General features: G+C 42.1%; 1 protein-coding gene across 6 annotated transcripts in view; it reads left to right on the top strand.

Annotated features, from left to right (window-relative positions):
• Window positions 1-723: 723 nt before the first annotated feature.
• The window catches only part of DENND5A (DENN domain containing 5A), a 67,896-nt gene continuing 50,181 nt past the window's right edge, over window positions 724-18,438 (top strand). For 5 of the 6 annotated variants that reach the window (XM_082059058.1, XM_082059056.1, XM_082059059.1 and 2 more), the window contains exon 1: window positions 727-947. In XM_082059058.1, the coding sequence (XP_081915184.1) occupies window positions 839-947 (109 nt within the window). In that variant the 5' untranslated portion in view covers window positions 727-838. Of the gene's footprint in view, window positions 948-18,438 lie in introns of all 6 variants that reach the window. The other variant, XM_082059060.1, reaches the window with a different exon arrangement.

Here is an 18,438-nt window from a genome sequence, read left to right as displayed (position 1 = left end):
CCCCGCCAACGGCAGGGGGGGGCAGAGCCTCCTCATCCCCGCCAACGGCAGGGGGGAGCAGAGCCTCCTCACCCCGCCAACGGCAGGGGGGGCAGAGCCCCCTCACCCCCGCCAACGGCAGGGGGGGGCAGAGCCTCCTCACCCCGCCAACGGCAGGGGGGGGCAGAGCCTCCTCACCCCCGCCAACGGCAAGGGGGGGGGGGGGCAGAGCCTCCTCACCCCCGCCAACGGCAGGGGGGAGCAGAGCCCCCTCACCCCCGCCAACGGCAGGGGGGGGCAGAGCCCCCTCACCCCCGCCAACGGCAGGGGGGGCAGAGCCCCCTCACCCCCGCCAACGGCAGGGGGGGGCAGAGCCCCCTCATCCCCGCCAACGGCAGGGGGGGGCAGAGGCTCCTCATCCCCGCCAACGGCAGGGGGGGGCATAGCCTCTCCCTGGCTGCGGAGCATCTCCGAGGGGAGCCCCTCAGCCACCGCGGACCCCCGGCCCGGCGACACAGAGCGGAGCTGCTGTCTATCCCGCGCTGCTCTGACGGCAACCCCTCACGGCCGCCCACCGGCCGAGCAGCCCCCGCGGCGATACCGCCCCCCTGGTCCCCCGCCGGAGCAGCAGCATCACGTCATCCCCGAGCGCAGGGCGCATGCGCAGCATTGCGGTTCCCGGCCCGGGCCGCCCCCCCGCGGGAACAGCTGGGGGCTGTACCCACAATGCCGTGCGGCGCTGCCCGCTCCGCTCCATCATGGAGGCGGCCGCCGCAGCTGGCGCAGCTGGCGCAGCCCCGCCGCCCGCCGCCGCCCGGCCCCGCACCCCCTGAACCCCGCGCACCCCTCGGGCTCCAGCATGAGCGGCGGCAGCGGGGGCGGCTCCTCGGCACCCGGCCGCTTCGCCGATTACTTCGTGATCTGCGGGCTGGACACCGAGACCGGGCTGGAGCCGGACGAGCTCTCCGGTGAGTGGCCGTGGGGCCGCGGCCGTTGACGGTCGGCTGGGTGGCGGCGGCGGGATGGCAGCTCCGGAGGTGGGGGGTGGCCTGGCCGCCTCCCGCTCCGCGGACCCCGGGCGCCGTCTCGGGCGGCCCCGGGCGCTGCGGGGGGAGCTGCCGGGAGCTGCCGGCGCCCCCGCCGCCCCCCGCCCCGGGCAGCGCCGCTTGTGCCCTCGCCGGCGGCACCGGCGGCCGGGGGTCCGAGCGGCTGCCCGAGCGCTTGCCGCGCAGGAACGCCCGGCTGTGCACAAGCGGGTGTCTGTAGGAGTGCACCCAACTTCTTAAAAACCCAACAAAGTGTTGTTTTTAAATGGCCTGTTCAAAGTGAGGGTTGTGGTGGTGTTTTAGATCATCTCGGTCTCGACAGCGATCTACTGCGCTCCTCTTGGAGCTTGGTTGTGTTTGTCAACTTTGAGTCAGGCTCCTGGACATTTGAAAGACGCAGGTAATCTTAATGAATCCTATTTTGGAGAGAAAGCGAAGACTTTTGGCTTGTTCTGTATTCAGTTTTATTATAGCATAGGATAAGAATTCTCTTCCAGCAGTATCGAAAAAGAAATCGGTTAGGAAGTAATGACTCTGTTAGATGAGAGTGTTCACACCAAATACACAGCTAAGCCATATTGGTCTGTACCACAATACTGTTTCAAATCTCTGTTTCTAAGGTTAAAAATCTGTTCTTTGTTTTAGCAGCACCTTGTTCCAGCTTTAGTTTCACTGTACTGGTTTCAGTTAAATTAGATTGTTGCTTAGTATCTTTAACTGTTCTGAAAGTTATAGGAAGGTCGTGGTAAAAACCTGACTTAACATCAATAGTTATTTAATGTATTTGAACTCAGAGCTTGACCAATGATATGTTTTTTCCTATTTCCCGCCCCCCACCCCCATTGTATTTACTCCTCCCCCAACACTTGTTTCTTGCAGATTGAAATTTCTGTTATTAGAAATGGCTTCTTGCGTTGAACTCTCCTAAACTTTGGCTGTGATGGAAATTTTAACAATTTTCTTTTAATTACTTCAAACAAAATTTCGTTCCTCATGCTGAGCAGTACCTTCCTCTAAAATAATTCATTTTTGTCTATTGTTAAAATAACTATAGACTACAATTGGAGGCATAAAGAGTGAATACAGCATAAAGGTCTGCTCTATAATGGCACTTTAAATTACAGCATCAGTTTAATTTAAGAAATCCAAGAGAATAAAATGCAATACAATTTAATTGAAGGATTTGTGAGGTCCCACAGATTTTTCTTGATTAAATCACAAGTGAACAACGTTTCTAGATTGAAAACAGTGTCTGGTGTTAATTTGGTTATTCATCTACTCTGTATTTGTGTAACATAGTACAGGGCTACAGGGCACGCTCAGTAATACTCCATGATCTTGATAGGAATATGAATAAGTCTTCTCACATGATTTAATTTAAACCCAGCAGTGTATTACTTTGAGCTGGCTATCTAATAGGAAACTGGAAGACATCAGTGACTTTTTAAAAAATATTCTGTCCGAGTGTGCAGGTCTGAAAGCTGGAGCATGATGTTCTGTCTGCATTTGCTTTCCCAGTCAAGGACTGCATCTATAGTATGCAAAACTATAGCGTGCAATATATCTTGGACTCTGCTATTCTACCATGATGCCATAATGTGGTGCTTCTCACAAGGTGTAGGTTTTGGGAGTGGGAATATGTTTTAGTATTTATGGAGGAGACTGTTTTTTGCGTGACTTGAAGAAAGGATTTAAAAAAAGAGGGGGCAGGAGGATAAAATTGTGGTAACGTCACAGTGTATGAGCTAGCTGGAATTCCAGTGCTTTTTCTTGAGTTTGTTGTATTATTAAAAATGCGTGATTCTGTGACTGATAATGCCTCCAAATTGTGTCTTAGGTTATAGCCTCCTCCAGTTTGCACTGATATAAATGGAAAAGGCCTCTGTTGATTTCGGTGGCTTTTGGATAAAGCTTTGAACCACGTTGTAGTTCCTGGATGGCTTTCTTGTTTGAATGAAAGGGTTATTGTGCGCTGTTTTTCTTCCCCCTCCTTCTTATTTCTGTGCTGAAAAATAGATGCTGAATCCTCGTACTGTTGAAACAATTTGCTTCAGAAGTGTCCATTGTTGGAAGAGAGGGGCTGGCACTTCACGCGGTGGGTGCAGGGCTGGGGAGCGGGACGTGTCCCCGCGCGGCGCGGCCGGCACGGCGGGTCTCTCCAGGGCTTTCCTGCGTCAGGGCTGCCGGAGCCCGGCCTGGCATGATGTCATCGCCACCCCAGCGCCGCAGGGAGCCGGCGGGCGCTGCCAGGGCCCCCGGGGATGCTGCCGGCACACTTTGTTCTCGCCCAGCTGATGAAATCGTGTGTTTTAGGTATTCAGCCTTCGTATCGATGACACGGTGTTTTCCGCAGACTTATAAATGAAGCATAAGATCATGAATTGATGCTCAGTCTAGTTACTTTGCTTGAAGAGACACCTCTGATAGTGTTTTTCCTTTGTATGTTGGAAGCTTACTAAATAGCATAGCTGTAACACTTTTTCCTGAAAACATTGACTGACTGATGGAAAATGCACACTATAACATATACACACGTATATATGTTTGTTTTCTTTTAATATAGTAAGAAACACTGTATTTTTCTAGTTAGCATGGGTTAAGGATAGCATGTTCTCTGTTGCAGGGCTTTTTAATCTCCAAATTCAAGTGACCAGGTTATCAGGGCATCCTTTCTTATTTTGATAATTGTGTTCCCACTGTGTGACCTATTAAAGCAGATAGAAAAAAAATTACTAGATGGTAGTAAAACAAAACAAACAAACAACAAGAAAACCAACACTGGATGAAGCCTAAGCTTCTTCCACTGTCAGTTGCTGAACTGGCTGGACAAGAGAGGAGCTGAGGCTCATTTCCACATTTCCTGGTGGTGTTGATGTACCAGAAGTGATGACAGAAATCTCTTAAGTACTCTACAACAGTTTGTTACAGTTACATATCCTTCATACAGGAAATCACAGTACGGCTGAGGTTGGAAGGAACCTCTGGAGGCTGTCAGGTCCAACCTTCCTGCTGAAGCAGGGCTACATGAGGGCAGTTACCTAGGAGAGTGTCCAAATGATTTCTGAATATCTCCAAGGGTGGAGACACCCTAACCTCTCTGGGCAACCTGTGCCAGTGCTCAGCCACCCTCACAGTGTGGAAGTGTTTCCTGATGTTCAGATGGAACTCCTATGTTTCAGTTTGTGCCCATGACCTCTGGTCCTGTCACCGGGCATGACTGAAAAGAGTCTGGCTCTGTCCTCTTTGCACCTTCCCTTCAGGTGTTCATATACATTGATAAGACTCCCCGGAGCCTGCAGGCTAAACAGTCCCAGCTCTCTCAGCCTTTCCTCATATGAGAGATGCTCAAGTCCCTTAACTGTCTTTGTGGCCATTTGCTGGACTCTCTCTACTATGTCCATGTCTGTCTTGTACTAAGGGGTGCAGAAGTGAGCACAGCGCACCAGGAGTGGCCTCACCAGTGCTGAGCAGAGGGGAAGGATCGTCTCCCTCGACCCGCTGGCAATGTTCTACTAGTGCAGCCCAAGATACCATTTGCCTTCTTTGGGGCAAGGACACACTGCTGGCTCACGGTCAACTTGATGTCCACCAGGGAATCATGAAATACATCAACTACCAAAAATCTTCTGTGTGTAATCTGACTTATCATAACGCTGCAGCATTATGATAGGATTTCTTAATTTAGGCTGTATGACTGTGCCCTGGAAAGGTAATGAGAATGAAGTCATGCCTCATCTCATCTTCGAATGGGAGTCCCTTGTCTGTTGAGTTAGTTAGATGTTGTCTGAATAATGGTGGAAATACTTGCATTATATGGAACTATTGGAGTTTTTGTTCTACATTCTTTTTCACTAAAGATTTGGGTTTCTTTTCCTCCTCTGTGGTGTGTTAGTTTTTAACAATGACTTGTCAATATAGTTTATTATGGAGTCGTAAAACAAAGGATGTACTTGCCATTGCATTACGTTTATGTGTAGTTGTAGTCTGGGAGTTGCCGTTACAAAATATAGAACTCAGACCCAAATATCTGGGCACCATTTTCTAAACTAAGATTTTCTGTTGCACATGCCTTAGTAGTCTTGAATGTCATATCATAAAGATGATAATAGTTATTTCAGAAATAACAGTGTTACAAAGGAGAAATAGTGTAAAAAATAAAAAAGATAAAATGCTTATAATCTTTGAAGAAAAGATTGATGATTTAATAATATAATTATTTAAAAAAAAAATCTTACTCTGGAAGGCTCAGGCCAGTGACTAGTCTGTCACCTGTATTTCTTTCTGCCTTTCTTCCCAGTTTGAGCCTGGTCTTTTAAGGTTTGGCCCAAAAATTAATTTGTTCAGTAGATGGACTTGTGTTTCTTTTGCCAAGATCCTTATCATGGCGCTTTGAGTTGTCTGTCTGCTCATGACCTTCATCCTTACAGGAGGATGAAAATGAGTGCTAGGTGAAGCCCATGTGCCCAGGAAATGTCCTCCTTGTAGACACCCCTCTTGGGCTTTTCCGAGTCCAGATTAGATCTCCTTTCGCTCTAGTATATGACGATGTGATACCATTTAAATCACTCTGTGTCTCAGACCTTTTTTTTTTTTGTATTTTGTTTTTAATGGTGTTGAGGCAAGTTCTGTGTGTGTATAGATTATGTAGCATAACAGGACTGATTATGAGTCAGGCATCTATATACTGGCACAGCAGCCACTTTATTAGCGCTGGTGTGTGAAATTCTAAAGGAAGATGATACCTGGTGTATAGTATTCACCTGGCTCCTCTCAAAATTAATCTGACAAACTGGTACTAGATAAAGTGTTTCTTCTCACTAGCAAAATAGAAGAGTTGTCTTGCCTCATCCCTCTGTCTGTAATTGAAGTGTCATTATATTTCTATTTTCTTGGCTTCAGATTTAAAATAACAGTTTATCTTCATATGTTTCGTGTTGGTAGGGTTTATTTTAACAGCCTTATGTATCAATATAAACTTTTAAAAAATATGGGTGTGATGAAATGATGGAAGGCATTTGTCACATATATAAACCAATAAATTGTTTTGTATTTTAGAATTAGCGTTGTAGTTTCCTGTGTGGTATAGTCCATGTAGTAATGCTGCTATCGGCACCTGTGCTAGTTCCCAGGTTCAACAGGCTTAAATAGTTGTAGGCTTTTATTTTGCCTCAAAGTTATTTGTGAGGGGTAGCTAAAGGGAAAGAGGAGGAAGAAGAATAGCCAGCTTAATTTAAATTAGCAGATACAATTTTTGGACTGGCATTTGGTCCATTTTGTATTTTCCTCTTTTGAGCATTTTTATCTTGAAATTAAGACATCGCATTTGGGGTTGGAGGCAGCTGTGATTCTTGCAGTGAAGCTTTTCTGCAATACTGTTTATTCCTTGTGTAAATAGTCCCTAAATTTCTCTATCTTTGCTATGGTGGTAGTACCAATGCTTGCTGCAGAGGTGAATTTCCTTGGTGGGAGCCTTTGCTTGATTTTTTCCAAAGGCTGAAGTGTTCTGTGGTTCTGGGGCTTTTTGTTTTTTCTTCTTCCCCCCTGCTTCCTCTCTTTGTCCATAACATGGATGTTATTGGTACAAGCTTCCCACAGTTCCCTAATGGTGTGCCTCTCCCCTCGGGGATTCATTCTGGGACTGAAAGGGAGGTTTTTCAGTTCCTTTGCTTCTCTGAGATTGTGAACCAAGGTGTTTACCCTGTGGGGGGCCTCTCCAGGAGCACCAGGGCTGTGACCACACACGGTTTTCACACAGGTCACTGTGGATGAGCAGCAGATAGCAACAACCTTTGGCAGGACTTACACTGGCACATGTGAAACATTTTAATCCAGATAATAGTTTATTCCACTCCTCCCTTCCCCCTCTATCTTCTCCCAAGACGCTGGAACTGTTTGCCATGTTTGAGTGCCAAAAAGATCTTTTGTTTCTTTGGGAACTGAGGCAGACGTGCTAGGGTAGCTGATCTGTAGAATAAAGAGTGGGAGAGCTGATGTAAGGGGGAAGCAGCTGTACTTTATTGAACTACATTTGAAGTCACAGTTTATTGGGTTATGTTTCCATAATGCCAGTCTTGTGATTGTCATATTTGTATTTTAGGTAGAACTGAGCTGTGTGCTTTACAGAATCATGCCCTTGAAACCCCCCCCAAACTCTTTATTCTTTTACCTTTCAGTATTCAGTTACAAATTTGACTTATTTGGAAGGCTCTTAGGTAAAGTGTGGGGGAGCATAGAAGTGACATGTTCTTGGTTTGAGAATAGACTAAAGTTGCTAAAGCAGTGTCTAAAGAATTAAAGTTTACAAGTCTGACTTTTGAAGCCTTTTTTAAAAAGCCATAGGAATTTTACCTTATTAAAGCAAGGCATACGAAGATGGGTTGATTTGGCTTTTTGTTCCTTTGGGGTTTTTTGCACCATGTTCTTTGCAGTTTCTTTTGCAAGAAAGAAACACATCTTAAATGGATTGTATGGGAAGTTCTGCCCTATGCAAATAACAAAACAATTTTGTTTTTCCTGAATCTTCCAATGATTGATCCTGTAGTTATTACACAAATAATACAAAACGCTACAACTGTTTTTATCTGCCTTTTGACTTAGTGATGTCCTACTTGAGTGTTCTTGGTAATGACTTTTCATACTTATCTTTTGAATTCCCTCTAACCTGCAGGGCTCATGTAGCAGAAATAATACGCATGAAGTGACAATGTCAGAAGCAATTACTTACTGATGTGTGTTGTGCAGTAATTATCCTCTCAGAGTTTCCTGACAACCCGTTTTGATTTGTGGTTTGCAGTCAAGTTTGCAGCCCTGGGAGGCTTAAAATATTATTGCGCGGAGATATTATCAAGCATTCCAGCACAAACTGATGAATGATGAAGAATTTACTTGGAGTGCTTCTGCTCAAGGCTTGTTTCTTAGTCTTTCCAGGAAAATGCTGCGTTGCTTATGGTTTGATGTGCAAGAGACCTTTAGTTTCAAACTTTCCTGTATAAGTGTGGAGCATTGCCTTTTTGATGATGATGATGATTATTATTATTATTATTTTTACTGGTTGTATGATCAACTGCTGTTGGGTAAAATGTATATCTCTGTACTGAGTCATTTACATATCGATACTGAAGCATCTTGAGAAAGAAACTTTATTGCATTTTGGAGATACCTGATCTGCAGACAGATAACATGGCAGTCTTAGAGCCTTTTCATTTTCAAATCTAGCAACATTTCAGTATTTGAGTGATGAAAAAAGTTTGATTTTACAGAAACAGCTGTTCTTTCAGCATGACTTCAGGTGAGTTTGGAAAAGTGTTTTTGCGATTGCAGTTACTGCTGCTTGTGTCTACAGTTGCACTCAGTGTTGCAAAACTCTGTGCTCAGATGTTGAGATTGCTGCGATGTGCTGCTCTGTGCATTGCTTCCGTCTTCTACAGCCATACATTTTTATGAGCTACTCTGCTATTTGCATATATTACTTGCTCCTCCTTAACTTGCTACTTTTATCAAGCTCCCTTACTAGCTGTTGTTTTGCAATTTTGCTTCCCAAGCCCAGCACTGTCCTACTGAGCTGTCATCAGAATTGTATTGAGGAGGGCTAAGTCCCTTAAGTTAACATGGTCAGTGCCAGCTCTAACCAGCGTAAGACTGTCATGTCTGTCCCTTTCTGGCTCTTTTATGTGTGTGGTCTGGGAGACTGAAATGTGAAATAAGTATTTAGCAAGTTTTGCTGGTAAAATTTCTATTTATCAGTAGCTTGGTCATTTCTGAGAGTGAATCTGGCAGAGATTTAGGTTGTCGTGATCTCCCTTTCCCTGTCCTTAACTGTTGCCTCCTTCCTTGCATGAGGACTAGCTGGTCCCATTGGATGTGGTTCAGTGCATCAGGTTCCAGGGAGCACCAGGCCTTGGTGTGAGGAAAGAGGTTGGTAAAGCGCAGCCATTGATCAAATTGGCATAGGTGCCTTGAAACACAGCTCCATTGAGGACCATATTCAATATATTTTTAGGCTAAAATCCACGTGAATGCTGTGCAGAACACTGACCTGATCTCTGCGGGGTTTGGAATCCAGAGGGCACAAGTTACTTATGCTCTGGAAGGTCACTTCAACGCTGCAAGGTCATTGCAGGCAATGAGCATTGAGTAGATGTCCTAGGCTTCACATCTCCCCTTTAACTGTGCTTGGGATCCATGAACTGACCTTCCCTACACAGAGGTCTACCCTTCCGTGTGTTAGCAGCCTTGAGGATGGCTGCTGTGTCAGAGGTGAGGCCTTAGAAATGTGGCCAAACCTTAGCTTAGAAAATGAAGGAATCTGGATGTATCCAGTGGTGAATTGAGTGTTCTTTTGATAATTCATTCCACAAGTAGTCCTGAGTCTATTATGCGTGGGTCACAAAGTGTGCCCTGGAAGATACTCGTGTGGTGGGGTGTATGTGTGTTCGTATTTGGTTTTTTTTTTTTTTATTTGGGTGTCTTTTTTTTCCCCTGCTTTTTCATATAAGGTCTTTTACAGTTTAAACTATATATAACAATATTTTGTTTTCCTCAAGTTTGACCAGGAAAGGGATTTAACTAATAATCTTGGTTCTGTGGAACCATGAACCATCATCTTAGTATATGACTTTGAACAAAGGGGTGATACACAGTTGTAAGTGGTGAACTTGGACTTGTGTTTTCAGGCCTGAATAAAAAAGTACTAGAGTTAGCTCTTCTTGTTCTAATCAGATTTTCATATTGAAAACTTTTTTTTTACCAAATATGAACCATGCCTTCTGAAGAGGAAAGGTAAGCTTGATATGGTACATGTAAATGAAACAAAGTTTGAGAATAGTGGTTGGTGAGATGATAAGGAGGGATATAGTCAGAGCTAAGATAAACTTCAGAGTTTGTCATATCTGTTGACCAAACTGTCAGGTCATCTGATTAGTTTTCTAGTTTTGAAAAAGAGAATAAAAACCTGTCAAGTGCCTTGATGACTTTCATACAAGGCGTTTTTGGAGGGGTGGGCAGTACTTATTAATGCGCATTACTGCAAACCACTGTTTTCAAAGGTCGGGTAACAAAGTGAAACATACTGCACAGTATTCATATGCTGAGATGGACAGGTGCTTCAGTAACATTTGGTCCTTATGCTGATGTTTCCATCAGTCCTCAGAGGTGGAAGGCGATGGGAGTGCAAAAATGGGGACATTTAGCTGGATGAGACATGTCACTGTAAAAGGAGATCCATGGTGGCTCAGGAGGGTGGCCCGAGGTTGTCTGTGCTTCTGTCTGCTCAGGCTTTCCTGAAGCTGTCTCACTGGGTCTGCCAATCTCAGATGGGCACCAGGAAGACAGCTGATTTCTATATTAAATAGACTTAAAATATGGTTGTCTTCACTTCTGTTTCGTATTTCTAGTACATGTAAAAGAATTGTGATCTATTCTGACATTAAGCCACCCTTTTCCTTTCTTAGTGTCTTCTGTTGCGTGTATTTCAGATCTATTGTGTAATGGAAACATGCCCCCCCCAAATTACTGCCATTGTAATTTTGAGTGCTGCTTCTGGTGTTTAGTTGGAAACAGACCTAAATATTTGTGGTGGTTTGTTTTGTTTTGTTTTGTTTTGTTGGTGTGGGTTGATGTTGTTGGTTTTTTTTCCCCTGTGGTGAAAGCAGAAAAGTACTTTAGTAAAACAATTCTGGTTTTTAGGATCATTTCCTTGAAAATTTGTGGCAGGTAGTCTTGGTTGAAATACATTGTGTCCATCTGCCTTCCTGTGTTACATGAAAAGTAGTAAAAAAAAGAGGTTTAGGATGATCTTAAAGATGCAAACCGGGGACATTTTGGGAGGTTTTCTTGTTTGTTTTTTAAAAAGCTGCCTTAGATTCTTAATGGTTTCTTCTTCCACTTCCCTGCCCCACCTCTTCCCGCCTCCCTTGAAATGGTACCAGAAGAATGAAAACAAAAGCTTTTGGTTTCCTGACCTTACAATCACAGAATGCAGATGTCCTCAGCTGTTTTTCTGTGGTGCTTTAAATTCATTGTTGCAGCATTTGAAACTATTCCAGAGTGTGTGTGGCAGTGTGTTCTGTAATCAGCTAGACGAATGCTGACACTTAAATGATGAGTGGAAATCTAGTAATGCCTAAATTTTCGTTTGCCATAAAAGGCTTGGAAGAAGTTGTTATTGAAGCAATGGATGATCAAGAGATTATTAGTTTACACTAAATATCCGGTTAGTGAAATAAACTCTTGTTTGTTTGTTTGTTTGTTTTTGTTCACAATGAGGTTCTTCATATTACAATTCTTGAATTCTGGGAAACAAAAGAAAACAGGATCTTTTACAGTCGACAGATTAGGGTTAACTTGTCTCTTTGTCCTTTTCACCTTTTTAGTGACGCAGTAGCAAGAACTGTATTGTCTGTGGAACATTCAAATGTATGTTCTATGGTGAAAGGAAGATGTTCTTATGGGATTGGGATAAGGGATTGTTACAAGCAAGTTTGGATTCTCTAGATGACAAACAAGCCAAATAAAAATTAGCTCCTTTCATCACTCTGGTTATTTTCTTCCTCTAAATAAAGTCCTTGAACTGTTAGAGATGAAGGATGGCGCCCCACCCAACACACTGTTCAGCTGCACTTAAGATAGACACCTGAGTAGACGGCAGTGTATCCATAACATGTATTTGCACCTTTGTTTTAGAAAGGCAGACATTGGACTTCCTTTGCCTTTGAGCTCTTTTGTCAGGGAAAGTGGAACAGAAACTTGCATAGAGAAGTTTTTAGAGAAAGTCCCAGATGTGAAAATCATAGGTTGTAGATGTGTTGCAAATCCAATGGAATGACAGCTGCTAGAGAGAGCGAATGAAACCCCTGATTCCAGCTGGTTGAACGGCAATGCTGTAGTAAAATAAAAGTGATCCTGGAGGTTTTCTCATATGGATAGCTTGATCCACTTAAAAAACTGTTAAATTCATCATTCCAGTAACAAATTATCTGATCTAACCCACCACTTCAGCTTGCACTGTGCCAGGTGGTCTTGCCAGAGGGGGAAGAAGGGTTAGAAGTGCAGGACAGAGGGATTACATGTTTCAGAATAAAAGGGAAGAATTCTTGTTTGTGTATATTCGAGGAAGAGGTTTGTTGGGGAAGAGAGTCCCCTCTAATGAGAAATACATGCAGTTCTGCTTAAGGAGGAGGAACCGGAAGGAAGGAAACAAGTCGTAATCTGAAGGCATTTGTCCATTGATGGAGTGGCTGCTTGCTTACAGATTTGGCAGCTGCAGCTTTTCCTGAATCATGGTTTTTATTCCAAGAATTCTTGTTTAATGAATTTCTTTCCTGTCTGCCAAATTTGACATATTTCTTTTCTAATTGTAGATTTTTTTCCCATCCAGTGATGTATGGTTCAATATTTGTTAAAGCAGGAATCAGAGAAGCTTACTCTTTTGTTTTTAAAATAAAGTTTGGCTAATTATTAGCATATTAATAGCTTTCTAGGTATGTATTAAAAGGACTTTTCTGTAATATTAGAAAATGGAGTTCTGAAAAATCAGAATGATATTGTTCTCCAGAAGGCTAGGTCTGGGGATATTGCTTTTTGTTTCTTGTCTATTTTTTAAGGGCTAGAATGAATCGACAGGTTGCCATCTCACTTCACATCGAGTATGGTACAGGCCATATAATTTAATTACTTGTTTGATTATCCCGGTTTGGCTCTTGAGACTTGGAAATAGGGTATTTGACTGTTTCCATTGACAAGTGGAAATATGGCAAGTCTTATTTTTAACTGAACTCTTTTGCCTTTGATTTTAAGATATTGATTCTTGTCTAGACTGTCTTTCCATGCTTGCATGCATCTTAAGCACCTGTCTTTGCTTTTACTATGTAACCAAGTAAACTGTTGATCATCTGCTAGTTTTACTAATTAAGTCCTTAAATCTCAGTGTGCACACCACCTCTTCCCCACAGTACGCCCTCCACCCAAATTGCTCTCATTTGCTTCATACTTTCATTCTTTCTGCATGTGGATTCCAGAAGTATGCATGCGATCTGCTTTGCCAGCCAACTATTTTCATTTAGACTTGGGCCATGAATTTTAGCACTGGAATAATTTTATGTTTGGTAAACATCAATAGTTACCTTAGTACCTGTAGCTTTATTGTGTGTACTGAGAAGGATTGCTGGCTGAACTGGGAATCTGCTGCTATTTATGACATCAGCTGATGGTTTTAAATTTAACTTAATTCTAAATGTGTTGTGGACTGCTGTAATTCTTTTATCTTTGGAAACAATTCAGACTTGTTTTCTTATGTATTAGGCCCTTTGACAGGCACGTTATCGCAGTTACTCTGTTTTAACCCAGAATCCAAGAACGAGAGAGGTTGTTTTCACAATGTCTTGCAGTGTCCATTTTCACCTAAGTATGGCTTTGTGTTTTATTATATATTTAATTGAAAGCAGGATAGAACTAGGCTGTTCTCTCTATAGTGTTTATAATTCATGCACTGTTCACATCCCCTTGTTGGCTGACTTCTGACTTGCAACCCACACTTGGGAAAACCTCTGCTCTTTGGCTCTCACGGTCAGCTCGGTCTCAGGCTCCCAGGACTCCCACCATTGCAACAATCTTTGAACTGTGATGTAGAAAGTGCAGAGGTAAAGGGTACAGCTATAGGGTTCTATAGTGTCTTCTGAATCCTAAGTTCAGTTTCTCCAGCGTGCTGCATAGTACAGGAAAGCTGCCCTGAGTGTATAGCTCATAGTTTCTGTTGCTGGTACAGACTCTCATTGTTCTAATTCATTTGTTTAATTACAGCAATAAGTACCATGTTGAAGCTGTTTTATATTTACTTCATTAAGACATTAATTTTAGTGGCAGCAGGAATTGCATATACAGCCTCTGTATGTTAAAAGGTTCCCGTAAGAGTGTAAAATATAATGTTTGGATTGCATGTTATCTAATATTTTTTTTATTTGAAGATGTAGTGTATACAATAAATGTACACAAAGACCAAATGAATTGAGTTAATAACAGGCTGTACGACAAGAATTTAAAGAAAGAAGCCACTTGGCAGAGTGAAAGCAAGAAACAACTTAATCAGAATCAGTAGAGCTTTCTGGCTGTCTTTGTTCTGTAATTATTTTGAGCAGATCAGTGCACTCAATGAACAAACAAAAATGGAAGTATTAATGATTCTTCAAAATCAGTGTCGTGCAACTGTTTAGTTTTCTTATCGGACGCTTTTTCTGGTAACTAGGATAGCTGCTTCTGGCTTGCTGAAACAGCTGCTTAAAAACTTCTGTTCTGTCTGGTATGCAGGGAGAAGTTCCTGTACAGTTCTTAGTCTTGCATGATTTTTAGAATTGCAGCACTCTAGTCACTTTGTACAAACTAAAACCAAAGATTGAATTGACAGCATATACTAAATGCCGTGATTCAGTTTTAAAAAGTTCTGTCTGCAAAGTATCCCTAGCATTTTTTTAAATCAAATTATCGTTTTCTAATTAAGGACAACTTAAGCCACACACTACTGTTGTGGACTAGATAGAACTTTATTACATGAGTAGAACCTTTTTGTGGCAGGCTGTGGGTTACAAAGAAGAATGATTGATGTATTGAAGATAAAAAAAAATCTAGGGTTATAAGCATACTGACAAGGAAACAAACTACTCAGCAGGGAAAATTGAATTGTTACCGTCATGTTAAAGTTTTATTGGGAATTTGCATTAGAAATTTGCAATCAGTCCATCTGGATGTGTGTTGCTTCTGTTGCTGTGAGCTACCTGAGAGGACATGTATGATTGGCAGGCATAGCTTGAATTTACTGTGTATGTGTCAAGAGGTTTCCGTTCAGGTCTAGCTTATTTCATGAATACATATGAAGGTTTGACAGGAAATATGTTACTACTTAGCATGGTTAGATGCAGCTAATAATAGTGAGAGCAACGATAAATTGCACTACCCTGTGGTTCAGCTTGTAAACAGAACTTTGCAAATGCCATAGTCAAAAAAGGGAAGGGAATGGAGTGAAGGTGTGTGTCTGTGTAGGCAGGGTATTAAGTCTGATTTTCTAGCCCTTTAAAAAAGTCTCATCTTCCTCTTTTGTTGAGATTTCAAATTTTCATCTTTTTCACAGTAAATCCACTTTTCAGTTGAAACTTGCAATTCTTTATATATTAGGGAGGAGATCATAAGTAATTGAAACTGCAAGTTGTCCAATCTAGCCATTTTTCTTATTACTGTGTTGGAAAGACTTTTTTTTTCCTTTTCCTGAAGAGGAATACAGAAGGCAGTGAATCAGATTTTTCTCTGGGTAAATCAGGAAAGAGCTAAAATTAGACCTTCAGTATTCATTTTTTAAATTCCCCTTCAAAGCCGAGGAAAGCCTGGTAGATAGTGTTTTGCAGGTTACCGAATTGAGGAATGCTTTAGTTCATTCTAGTATCTGTATTTATATCATATCTAGTATCTAGTATTTTTTCTCTGTGTATAATCTTGTAGAAAAGTGCTACCCCTTGGTATGGATAGTTTCATGCAGATCCTTCCAAAGGAATGCTGCCCTGCACAGGCTGGAAACTCCATGTAGTATCTCTGAGTTTGTAAATCCTAATTCTCATCAGACCAAGACACAGACACAGCTGTCTTCAGCTCACAGGTTGAGCAGCAAGAAAAGTAATACAGGTGAGAGCAGGGAGGAGCACAAAAATGAGAGCCAGGGAGGTTGCCAGCGTGCACTACAAATCTACATTGAGATACGGCTTATGTTCAGTATTGGGTGACTCAGTAAGGTATCACTCAATAAAACGCGGTGTAGTTGTTAGTTAAAACGTCAGATACTTGGAGTATACGTGTTAGCTGTTCTAATGCACTTGTAATTAGGAAGTCCAAATTAGAGGCTTGTAGGCCAGCGTCATTTAAGGTGGTGTAAATAATGTTAGAACTGGAAGTCTGTCAGGCCTTATGATTCCATATACTGCAAATTGTATTAGATGACTGGCAGAGGAATGGTGTGAGCTCCAGCACAGCTGCGAAAAGGGGCTGGTTTGAATTATGTTCCAACGAAATGTAATGTGTTTTAACTCTTTAGTCATCCTGAGCAGGTTTGTTGTTTCCTTTATATATGCAATACAGTCCATCTCGTTCAGTTCACTGAAGAGATATGGGAGGGAGGGATTGGAGAATCACCTGCATCTCCTGTGAGATTTAATCTGGTCAGTATGGAGCATACCCACTGCAGTCTGAGACTGGTGTGAGCTGGGCTCTGCCTCACGCAGGAGGAGCTGGGTTAGGCTGTGGGTCTTGATGGCTTCAGGAGCTACTCAGTTACCCCTGTAGGTTATTGAAAGTCTGCTACGGCCTCATGCACCAGTTTAGGACCTCTCTGTCTGTGGTTTACTCTTTGCTTTCCTTCTGTTTTGGAGGATTCCTAATTAAACTGTGGACGTGGGTTAAACTGGATTAGTGAAACATTAATCTTTGTTAACCCCTTCTTCCTTAGCTATTTTTGTTCCAACTCATTTCATTGACTGTCTTTTGGGTGGGGTATCACAGGCAGTGTTTTCCAATGACAAAGAAATTCTGAGATTCTCTGCTTCACTGCCATTCCTCTGCTGGTGGAAGCACCAGGTCTCATTGTAAACTGGTGTTTGGATTTGTACAGTGCCTAGTGAAATGATGTTTCGTTATGCTTTTATTATATTATTTACATTACAAACTGCAGTGGGATTCTTATTATTTTGAAGGTTTGATATTGAGAAGCATGTTGGTCTGAAACATCATGAGGTATTCCTGTTGTTTTTTGGTTTTGTTTTCTGCTGGAATTTTGTATGTTTATTCATTTTATATGTTGCATGACAGTTCCTGACAAATACTCTTACAGTTGTAGCTATTTAGTTACTGTTTCTGCTTTAAACCCAAATCAATAGAAAGCTGGTAGTCTGTGGGGTGGTTTGTATCTTCGCTTTTATAGAGCTTTTCCTATGTTGTGATGAAGAGTGATAATGTGAGAATCAATGAACATGTTTAAAAGGCCTCCTTAGTTTTCGGCAGGAAATACTGTGTTCTACTAAAAAAAAAAAAAAAACAATCTTTACATGGAACTTGCACAAAAGAAAAAAAGTATTTACAGAGAAATAATGTTAAAAGACTTCTTTATTGTATTGATCAATAAGGAAAGTACTTTCTAGCCATCACTTCTGCTAGAGGAGAGGAGCCTTATGAAAAGCACAATCTGATGATAGCAGTTCTTTGATAGTCATTAACTGTGAGAAGCTGTACTCACTCTGAAACTGATGTGATACATCATATTTTTATCAGTTTATCTTCATTTTCTCAGTTCTACAATAAAACTTCATCCATTTTTGCTGATGGATGTGTCTCCTGCATTTGTTCAACCTGCTGTTCTCTTCAGTGTTTTTATTAGAACCACTTCAATAAGTACCAAATTAATCAGGTGTCCAATTGGCACAGAGACAGATCTTGAAACCATGAGTTATTTTTGCCTACTTGCTGGTGCTCTTTAGTCATAATGGCAAGAAAAGAGGGTGACCAGTGTCCTGGAGTTGTACAAATCACTTTCTGTTCCTGGGTTGAACTTTCCAGATGTTGTTGGTGAGCTCTTGCTTGAGATTTCCTGCCCTGTGTGTATCTTTGGAAGCAGCATTGCCCAATCTGAGGTCCAGTGGTTTGCTGTATTAGAAGCCTGAAGGTTCTTAAAAAAAGAGATAGCAAAAGATGGAAAACTGTGCTGCTGTCAAAGAGAAAATGAGCATCACACTCATGCAAGTCAACACGAGAAATATGCGATTGGAGCTGGGTGGCTCTAGAAAAGAAGCGTAATATGGAGGCACTTTGGCAAGAGCAATGTCTGTGCAACAGCTGAGTTGTTTGAATTACAGGAAGGCATGTAAGTGTTGCCTTATGGTTCTGTCTGGATCAGGATTCGGTGTGTTTCCGAAATCAATTTCAGTACTTTCATTAAAATATAGACTAACTTCAGCTCTAAAAACTTCAAGTGTTTGTTGGACAACTGTCTCTTTGGAGGAGATGGGGCAAGGCTTCTTAAAATATATAAGCATCCATTTGGTGTGTTATGTGGTGTTCTGTGGTGTGGTGGTGTTGGTTTTGTTTGTTTGTTTGTTTAATCAGAAGGGAAGAGCAGCATAATGTATTCTGCAATAGAAATAATCTTACTGAAAAGGTCTTTGATTCAGAAATGTCTTTATATTTCCAAACTATACATGACCTTGGACATAGGTGAACCCAGTGATGGTGGTGTGCAGTGTCCAAGTTCACGAGAAAATTTAGCTTTCAGGTATTTTCTCCCTTATACGTATGTGGAAGCAAAAATAACAGGAACAAACCAGCTTAGTAAATGTCTGAGGTTTTTCCTCAATTATCTAAAAGTTGACATTACATCATCTGCACAGATGCA

The sequence above is a fragment of the Streptopelia decaocto genome (genome assembly GCF_964273445.1).
Source record: "Streptopelia decaocto genome assembly, chromosome: 7".
NCBI classification, from domain to species: Eukaryota; Metazoa; Chordata; class Aves; order Columbiformes; family Columbidae; genus Streptopelia; species Streptopelia decaocto.
The sequence above is the reverse complement of the archived record's forward strand: the minus strand, read 5'-3'. Positions and strand labels throughout refer to the sequence as shown.